At 42.4% G+C, this 10,645-nt stretch overlaps 1 protein-coding gene across 3 annotated transcripts in view; it reads right to left on the reverse strand.

Annotated features, from left to right (window-relative positions):
* Positions 1-10,645, reverse strand: part of pou6f2 (POU class 6 homeobox 2) — a 103,441-nt gene that overhangs the window by 10,971 nt on the left and 81,825 nt on the right. For all 3 annotated transcript variants that reach the window (XM_024280148.2, XM_024280149.2, XM_024280150.2), the window contains 2 exons: positions 2,974-3,183; positions 1,431-1,584 (listed from right to left, as the gene is read on the reverse strand). In XM_024280148.2, coding sequence (XP_024135916.1) covers positions 1,431-1,584; positions 2,974-3,183 — 364 coding nt within the window. The remainder of the gene's footprint in view (positions 1-1,430; positions 1,585-2,973; positions 3,184-10,645) is intronic.

The following is a 10,645-nucleotide window of genomic DNA, read 5'->3' on the forward strand; positions in this document are numbered from 1 at the left end:
AGTCTAGTCTAATCTAACCGAGTTGAGTCAGGGTCGAGTCTGTTCTAGTCTAGTTTTAACTAATCCAATCTAACAGAGTCGAGTCAGGGTCAAGATTGAGTCTGGTCTAGTCTAGTCTAATCTAATCTCATCTAATCTAATCTAATCTAATCTCATCAAGTCGAGTCGAGTCTGTTCTAGTCTAGTTTTAACTAATCCAATCTAACAGAGTCGAGTCAGGGTCAAGATTGAGTCTGGTCTAGTCTGGTCTAATCTAATCTAATCTAATCTAATCTAATCTAATCTAATCTAATCTAATCTAATCTAATCTAATCTAATCTAATCTAACAGAGTTGAGTCAAGGTCGAGCTGAGTCTAATCTAATCTAATCTAATCTAATCTAATCTAATCTAATCTAACCGAGTTGAGTCAGGGTCGAGTCGAGTCAAATCTCAAGTAATCTAACTGAGTCTAGTCTAGTCTAGTTTAATCTAATCTAACCGAGTTGAGTCTGGTCTAGTTTAATCTAATCTAATCTAATCTAATCTAATCTAATCTAATCTAATCTAATCTAATCTAATCTAATCTAATAGAATCTAATCTAATAGAATCTAATCTAATCTAATCTAATCTCATCTCATCTCATCTAATCTAATCTAACCGAGTCGAGTCAGGGTCGAGTTGAGTCTAGTCTAGTTTAATCGAATCGAATCTAATTTAATCGAATCGAATCAAATCTAATCTAATCTAATCTAATCTAATAAAAGTGGTCAAAATTAACTATTTCTATGCGTGTTTAAGTGGAGAACTTTAAAACCTTTAAACTGTTATTTACAGCGAGTTCTTTACACTGATACATGTTTTTGGCTGTTAGTTGATAATCTTAAAAATCTTTTTAAAAAAGAGACTGACCTGCAGACAGACTGTTTGAGCCATCTTATGATTTATCAACTAATAAAATCAGAAGAAACTAAGGTTTTGCAGCTTGTGAATTCCTCCTGCATCATCCTACGGTCTTCATTAAAGAGACAGATGTGCAGAGTGATTTGAAGCTCCATTAGTGATCTATTTAGATGAAAATCACGTTTTTGATTTCTGATGATGGAGGAAACATATGTGGAAAATGAAGCTTAAACTTGCATTTATGAGTATAACTTTATTTGTGGACAACAAAATGCGCTAGTTGGGCTCCCCTAGTTCACTGTAAAAAGAATGGGAAAAGGGGGCGGGGTTGCTCTGTACGAATTGTCACAACTCAGAGCTGAATTTTTAGGGAACTATTGCTGAAACTATCCTAGAAAATGACTCATTTTCAGAAAAATGTAGCTATAAACAGCATAAGCATGATAAAAAGGTTACTGAGAATGCTTTGACAATGAATGAAATCATTTTTTAAAGTGTCTTTGGTCATTTGTTTCCCCCAAACCCCATAAAATCAGAGCTTCACTTACTGCTGACGAGCTGCCCGACGCTGAGCGCCGAGGAGGACGAGGAGGTGGAGGAGGACGACGAGGCCTGGTGGAGAGGGCTCTGCCTGTGGGGCATGTGGAGCAGGTTGGGCTGCGACGATGCGGCGCCCGTCTGCGCCTGCTGAGCCTGCGGCAGCTGGACACACAAACACACAGCTGACACCATGCATTACAATCATAACTTACAGTCAACGACGACAAATCCAATCAACCAATCGGCAGAGGCTAAATTGGCCACTTAGGCGCTAAGTGTTGTAAGATTCACCTTTTAGGCGGTAACGATGTAATTACCGACTGCAGTATTTAGACTGACAGAAGAAAACAGCGTCAATAGTCCACAGCAGCAGCTCACGACTGCAAACTGAGTTTAAAGGGGAACTCTTGCTGCCTGTGCACCTAATACTTGCTTCTCTGCAGAAAACGCAAACAGCTCGTGACAATTAGAGCTTCTCTTTGTGTCTTGTGAAGACACTAATAATGGCAGCTTCAATGTGAAATAAAAATGTGGACACAGCAGTCCCCCGTATCTAACATAATTCATGATCCGTCAGCTTCGTGCTCTGATGGCAAAAAAAACGATGTATTTTCATGTTTTATGCACATTTGGATTGCTTTTACAAGATCAAGATGGTATGTCTCCACTTTTAAAGCCAAAAGCTGTCTTCGCCAAACACTAGGCTGGCTTCTCTTCTCCTTCTTTGCCATTAATTATTTTTTCTGTGGCATGTGTTTGTTTGGATGGTGGAGGGGGGGTGTCAACAGCGATGCACACACTGTCAGGACGGCTGACAGGCCCCGAGAATTATCTAGCTTCACTGGAAATATTTTAGACTGCAGGCTCTGACAACCGTAAATTATGCCCGCGGAACGGCGCGTACAAGCGCGGCTTTGAAGTGCAGACAAAAGCATAAACATTATTACAAATGCATTAATTCATTCAAGAGTATGATCTGCTGTTTGGACTACCACAATTAGGTTTCCATCTGCAGGCAGAGTTCATCCATTCTGCACTGCAGAGGCCTTGGATGGGAACCTTTACCCTGTAATTCAGGGCTGACATCATCATTACTGAGTCAATAACCTTTCCATTGTGCATGTGTCAGTGTGCGCAATTGTGCATCGTATGGATTGACAAATTGGGAGGAGTAAAGGGGGTTTGTGCTGCTTATGGTGTGAAATCAGGTAAAAAAAATAAAAAACGTGCTTTGTTCAGGTCAGAGGCAGCCGATCGGGATGTCGGGGAGTGTGGCAGGAGGAGGGCTGGAGTTTTAAGTAAAGCGATGAAAAGTAAAGTGATTTTTTATTTCGGTTTTGATAGGTTGACGGATATCTTCTGTTTTTCAACTGGAATGATGCAAATAAGCGCAGGAGGTAATGAACGAGCAGTTGGACTCCACTAGGTGTTGCTCATTCCACAGTTTTGGAAAACAACCCCCTTGATCAGTTTGAAGCCAGAAGAATCCCTCCGCAGGCGCTCTTCCTTCACACGCGCGCGAGTGTGTTTGTACATGAGCATATACGTTACCTGCTGTCCAGGCTTGATTGGTGACAGCGTGATTCCCTGGGTGTTGATGACAGGCAGGATCTGATTGCCGATCACCGTGGCGATGATCTGGCCTTGAGCGTTGGTCAGAAGCTGAGGTGTAATTGGCTGTACCTGCAGCGCTGGGTTGCCACCCCCTGATTGGCTGGAGGGCCCTGCAGAGTTGGGCATCAGTGGGATTGTTCCAATTATCTACAAAGGGGGGCAGAGCATAGATGAAATCAGCTTTACGGCTTTGGAGGCAGAAAAGAGGGTTTTTTTATGATCGGAAATTAAACTTTTGTGTTTTATGGTGGGCTGAAAAACAGCTGATCGTCTGTCACTGACGGGGTTTTAGAGTCTGGAGCAAGTGAAGCCAGAGCAGACTGCTGGGAGCGCACTGCAAAGGTCAGCGCTGAATACCTGTGTGTGTGATGGTGCACACCACTGACTGTATTATCCATCACCAGGGCCAAGACCGGAATGAAAGTGTGTTTGTGCCTAAGTGTCTTTGTCTGTCCCTGGTGAGAAGAAGTGAAGCTGCCGAGAGACACAGACCCTCTTTTCACCCGCTTGCACACGCAGGAAGAAGTGCAAGAAAAGAAACAATAAGAGGGGCAAAACAGGAGTGTCTCTAATTCGACTCCCAGGGGTGCTTCACCCCTCCCTTCCTCGGCATCTTATGCTCTCCTCTGGTTGTAATCGGGAAGGGCAGATCAAAGGGGGCGGCGGAGTGTCACCGCATCGTTTTAGCTCTCAGAGCTGACCGAGTGTGGCCAAGAGTGGTGCCTCTTCACCATGATGAAGGTTAATGTCGTCCAGGCACCGCCGCCCTGCTGGCAGGGCTTCTCCACCACTTTCTGTACCACAAACGTTTCTCTTCCCTCCGCTGTCTGTACTGCCACCGGAGCTCGTGTTTCGGCCCCCTCCCCTCCTCACTCCCCGCTCTTTGACATAATAGGGAGGGATGTGTGCGAGAAAGGTGGGCCGACAATCTGTAATTCATCCTCGCCACGGCTCATTTGCTTATGTTGCTCCGCATTAGGGGAGAGATAATTTATCGCTCTCTCTGCGCCGGCTCTACAAATTCCCCGTAATGCCCTCCTGCCACTTAGCATATTTTATTGCCCCGCCTGACGCCCGCGTCTCCTGAGTCCCACTGATCCAGCTTTGCGTGCCGCAGTGGCAGAGGACTTGTTCTGCTCAATTATTCATCATCATCGGACTAAGTGGTTGTTCTATAAGCATAATAAAGGAGCGAGCAACTGACAGCTCAGCGCTCATCCCCGCGCCGCGCTCCTCCGCCGGAGTCCCGCGGCAGATGTTTCACGGCGATGCCACGCAGCCTCACTTAGGCTGTAGGGTTGCCTCGTGTCGAGAAGGAAGGAGAATGTTTTAGACCCTAATTCTGTTTATTCCCTGACACATGAGAGCTTGATGGCTTTAAGGCACTAAAAGATTAACCCTTTAACACCGGAGATCCAGTGTTTATGCTCTTTGATTTATTGTTATTTTTTAATTGCTAACACGATCAACGTAATTCCAGCAGATTCTGACTGTTGAAAAGTTTAAGATTTTGTGTTTAAGCATCACTAGGTGTTAGAGGGTTAAACTTTAGTAATAATAATCAATGTTTGAAAATCCATTAATCAGACCTTCCTTTAGTAATCCTATATGTAGATATATTGTCATTTTTCTCTCTTATCTTTTATAGGTTTAATATGAAGAATAAAACCATTTAACAAAGATTTGATTCATATCGTTTTTCGTGATTGTTGATTCATAATCGATATTTATTAATGATCCGATTCTAACTTTAGGAAATCGTTAGCCAAAAATGTACTAAGAGATACAGTGAATACCTGGTACTCAACAGTCCAGGTTAAGCTTTCCAGATTTGTTTTTTCGTTTTGCTTAAACTAAATATTCTAGATTAGATTAGAATCTAATCTAGATTAATCTATATTTGTGGTTGCCGATACGATTCATAGTCGATATTTTTAAACAACTGTACCAGGTAGAGTTAATACCTGGTACTGAGCAGAGCAGGTGAAGTTTTCCAGATTTGTTGTTTTTCTTTCCTAAGTATAAATTAAATATTAGATTAGATTCTAATCTGGATTAGATAAGAATCAAATCTAGATTTGTGAACACCGGTACAATTCATGGTTGATAGCTGTTTATCAGTGAACATGGTGACATGTTATGAGAGAAATAGCCTTTTAAAACTCCCTAACTTAAATGATTAAAAACGAATTTGAATGGTTGATTTGAACGATTGTTGACCTCTACTCTGGCTGTTTAAGGCAAAAGGATTTTCTCTACAGGTAGTGATTTCTATAATTTAGAAAACGTGGCAGAAGTTGAACAAATCAAATCCTGAAAGACCCACTCCAATGAAAATCGTGCTTTTTCTGTGCTTTTAACATGTTCTTGTGGCATTTTATATATTATGTATAAAATAATTCAAGATTTAAATGAGTATTTCTTTGTTCAAATCGTGATGGATATGTCTTAAAAAAATAACACAGGTTTTTTTATATTGGTTAAAAACTGCATCATCATAATTAAAAGACCACTGGGAACAATTTTACAATAGAAAAACATAGTGACAGTGGGACTTTAAACAACTGGCTTCAGAAAATGTAAAATCTTGATGAATGATGATAGTTGGAATATGAAGGCAAAATTTAACTATCTATGATTTGTTAACAAATGAAATATAGAAAATGGAAGTTAGTGGGGGCTGATGGGTAATATATGGAAATTATTTAAAAAAAAGTTCAGACCAAGTTCAGCCATCAGCATGACCAACCAACAGGGTAGTTAATGGGGCGTGCAGTAGTAAATCATCCAGGGACAATTGGCACAAATACTTAAAGACTCACTAGGATGAAAATGTGTCTTTATATTTATCGTTATCTTAAAAAATTAAGCACAAATTAGGATTTCTTTTTCCAAATCCTTGTGATTCAGGAGCAGAAAACATTTTTGAAAAAGAGCTTATTTGCTCAAAATCCGCTCCATTCTGATGCATCCCGTTACAGATAAATAGATCCATGAACGTCTTTGTTTTCCTCATCCGAGCTGGAATCTGGATCAGAACTGTACCTCGTATGGGCAATGTCAGGTTGGGTATGTGAGGGGCTGTAAGTTAGCAGAAGAGCATGTAAACAGAGAGCTCTCGTTAATATGAAAGGGAAGGGGGCGGGGTTCTTCCACACTTAATGTCCCGCCCACAACTCGGATGTAAAATTTCAATAAACTACATCCGCTTTGTAGAAACTATGACCTGGAAAATAACTTCTTTTTGTTGTTCTTTTTGGCTAAAAACAACATATTCATAATTAAAAAATATATTTTTTAAATATTATAATTATCATTTGATTATTATACATCAGAATTATTATTTGATTATTATTTTCGTGTGTCAAAATACAAAATTAAATCTAAAAACAATTTTTTAATTGTCTAAAATATATCTAAAAATCTCAAAATTCTTTACCTCTATACACTTTTATAAGTTTTTATGAAGCTGCTCTGATCTTTAATCCCCCACACCAAACCTACACTGCTTTCAAACAACCAGCAGGAAATGAACTCATTATGCAGCCAGCAGGAATTTGATGGAGACGTGAAATCATTTCCATCGCCAAACATCAGCTTGCAGGCCTCTCAGGGTGCAATTTCATCACCCAGCTAATTCATAAATAAACAGCCTTCAGGGCCTCGTCTCATTCACAGGTTAAGTCCATCTCCTAACCTAACTTGCAGTTATTTCGCCCCCAGTATTTGCCTCCTGCGCCGGTTCATCAGCCGGAATGTGGGAAGTGTGCAGCTCCTCAACCGGCAGAACTCATTAAAGTGATGTCGCTCTTGTTTCCACGGGAATGTCATCTCATCTCTCCAGCCAGGCAATCTGTGTCTTTAGCTATGGTCACCGGGCGAAATCTCAGCCCATTTTCGCTCCTCTACCGTTCACGCCGCGAATTTAGACTCAAGAGGGGGAAGAAAGTCTGGAGTTCAGACGCCACAAAGCCTAAAGCTGGCTATATAAAATACTCCTTTCTATGCTGTGTTTGCCTTTTTTTGTTAAAAATGTCCACTTTTCCTGTTTTTCACAACAACATTCCTGCAACACGGTTTAGTTTTGGTGCCGTTCTTCGATCAAAACAAGCTATCAGGGAACTTGCACTGAATTGACAGTTTTTGGAAAGGAAAATGATCAATGTTTGCAGCCTTACACTACTATTACAAGGTCAATAGCAGTTTACACAGTGGTTACACTTAATCTAAGGGCTGAGGGCTTCCATCAATACACAGGGCATACTTGTTTTGTAGTTCACTTTCACCAGGCCGCTTGCTTTTTCCAGGTTAATCTTTACATGTTGTCTCCTACGTACTTATATGGAAGCAAACAGGTAAAAATGGATAATTTTTGAGCTGATGTGGTGCAAAAGCAGAGGTCATTTTAACTGTTTAAATGAGGAAACAGCCCTTAAAGTGTATGACGCACAATACAGTATTAATGGCATAATAAAGCTGAGGGAAAAGTGTGTATTTACACTGAAAAGAAGCAAAAAATGCCATCGATTTGAAAAGGGAAAAAAATGTTTTGAAGTGAGGGTGACTTAATAATTGTGGCTTTTATCCACAGCCTTAATCACACTTGTAGAGGCATTGAGGATAAAAGAGCCTCATTGATTTTCCTTAGAGAATAAAAAAAAAGAAGCTGGAGCCAATATAATTAAGGTCTAAAAACATGCTGAACTCCAAAAGCTTGTCAGACTTGACACTTTTCAAGGTTCACAGAGCTGTTGCTTATAAAACAGGTCCTTTGACGGAGCTGCAAAAGAAATTTTAAGACCAGCGACATTATTGCATGTTAATAAATGGAATATAATTTCAAGGGAAGGTGACTGTTTACATGCAGGGTGCAAGGATGATAAAGAGTGTTCCCTAGAGGACTGCGTGAATGGATAAAACCAACATTTATCTGCTTATTTGAGCCTCCAGCTTTATGTAAGGTGGTAGCCTGTAAATTGTTTTTGGGAATCAAAGTAGATCCTTTGATAGGGTGGTGCCGATTTCAGAACCCTCTGCCTGAATAGCGCTGTGGAATAATGAGGTGGGGAGCAAAAGGCTGTAGCCCACGGCTTTGACCGTCTCTGTGACCTGATTATGTCAGGGAGTGTCAGCCACCAAAACACTACAAAAGCACAGTGCATCCCGTCAAGTCCAAAGCCGCAGTGATCTGCTCCCGAGCGCTGGAGGCGCCGTGTGAGCCAGGAGAGTCCATACTGTCTCATTAGCAACATTTAGGATCAAGTACTTGGTCACGGACAAGACTTTACTACGTAAAACCGCGCATGATTCACCTGCAAATCTACAAACAAGAAAAAAAATCCACAAATCATTGTGAACTAAAAGGATCCTCCTTTAGATGTGCTGTGTACACCTGAGATAAGATGATTCATTAGATAGAGCCCCACCATGACAAGCGTCATCGTTCAAGCCTCTGGCTACTGATGTAACAATTCTGCAGCCACCCTTAAATATGACAAGGTCAGCATTTTACTTCGACAGGCAGATAAGAGGAGGACAGGCTTGTTTATTCTAAAATGCGGTGGAGCAGCTGCACACAAAAAGCAACACAAAGACAAAAGATTCTGGGAATCTATCTTTACAAATGGTTGTGTGCATCCATGAAAGAATGCACAGCAAAAACACAAAATATGACTTTGTAATTTGTTTTAATATAATACATCTTGAATGTCTTCGGAATCTTATTTTATGAGATGAAACATTGTTTTTTATGTCCTGCAGTGGTTGTGGACTACCACATGCTACGGTCACAAACACAACAGCCTCAACACAATGGAGAGGCATTGGAAGAATCTTGAAAATTAGCTGCCGCCACTCGATTTTTTAAAGAAGCTGTTGGCGTGGTCGTGAATGAAGGCGGAAACAGTCAGGCGGGGATGACGACCACAGGGTGGTGGCAGCCGGATAGCCATTGGACGAGTTGTAAGTCTCTGGACGGCGGCTGTCCATATCAAGTGCCACAGACGGCCAGGTAGCCCAGGGGTATATAAAATGGGGCCATTCCGCACTACTGGTCATTTGCAACTCTGATTTGAGCACACATTACAGTCTTGTCAATTTACACATTTTTAGACAACATGCCTCCCAAGAAAGCACAATGTTCAGTCTTTTTAGCATTCTTCTCACCATCACCCGCAATTTGTCAATACACAGGTGCTCAGGAGTTTAAATATCTCTGGGTCTTGTTCACGAGTGAGGGAAGATTTGAGCGTGAGATTGACAGGCGGATTGGAGCGGTGTGCGACGTTATACGGTCGCCATACTGGACCGTTGTGGTGAAGAGAAAGCTGATCTAGAAAGCAAAGATCTCAATTTACAGGTCGCTCTTTGTTCCGATACTCACCAATGATGATGAGCTCAAGAACAAGATCTCTACTACAAGCGGCTGAAATAAGCTCGTAGGTGGCTGGGCGCTCCCTTAGAGATAGGGTGAGAAGCTTGGTCACCCAGAGAGAGCTCAGAGTAGAGTCACTTCTCCTTCATATCGAGCTGAGTCAGTTGAGGTGGCTCAGGCATCTTCTCCGGATGCCTCCTGGACGCCTCCCTGGGGAGGTGCTCAGGGCATGTCCCACTGGGCGGAGGCCAGGACACACTGGAGAGATTACCTCTCTCGGCTGGCCTGGGAACACCTCGGGGTCCCTCCAGAGGAGCTGGAGGAAGTGGTCGGGGAGGGGGAAGTCTGGGTATCTTTGCTTAGACTGCTGCCCCGGTGACCTGGTCCCGAATGAGTGGAAGAAGATGGATGGATGGAGAGGTCTCGGAGTTGCTGTGGTGCTATCAATGCCTCAATGAGTTTTGTGCAGCATCAATGTCGTCTCCCTGTTTGGACCCATGGTGGCTGTGATTGCCAGATTGATCGCCCTCGTTGAGTACCCACGCTGCTAACGGACAATTTCTAATAATCGGACGGTGGCAGTGGGATGACAGCATAGGGGCAGGGGGGTGGCTGGAGGGTGGCAATCTGAAATCAGACGATCACCATAGAAGTTGGAGACCTTGGAGACCCTCCTCTCAGTCAATTATTACCTTCCTGCCTCCGCAAGACCTCCAAATATGTCCAGGCGGCCACTGACTCATATCAAAAATCGTCCAGTTGCCGTTTTGATTGAACTTTTCTTAAAACCTTCGTGGTCATCTTGGTTTGTGTTAAATTATAAATGCTGCCGTGCAGCCACCTTCTAAATTTGCTGAAAAACTTGCACTTTGGTGTATACTACCATAGTCCTACTTTGTATGTAATAGAACATTTTGAGTCACATTCTCAAATGTAATGTCTCAAAATGGTAAGTGGCATATAGTTGTGTAGCGCTTTACTACCCTCCTCAAAGGCGCTAAGAGCTTTACAGCCACAGACCCATTTACCCATACATTTCCATAATGATGGCGGCTCCACTGCAAAACACCGGCACCAACCTTCCACCAGGGGCAGGGTGGGGTTCAGTGGCTTGCCCAAGGACACTTCGACACATGGCTGGACATTGCAGGAATCCAACCTGCAATCTTCCAAAAGAGGACGACCGCCCTACCCGCTGCACCACAGCTGGTGTGTCAGTTTTAGACATAGTGAACA

The sequence above is a fragment of the Oryzias melastigma genome, linkage group LG20 (assembly GCF_002922805.2).
Source record: "Oryzias melastigma strain HK-1 linkage group LG20, ASM292280v2, whole genome shotgun sequence".
NCBI lineage: Eukaryota > Metazoa > Chordata > Actinopteri > Beloniformes > Adrianichthyidae > Oryzias > Oryzias melastigma.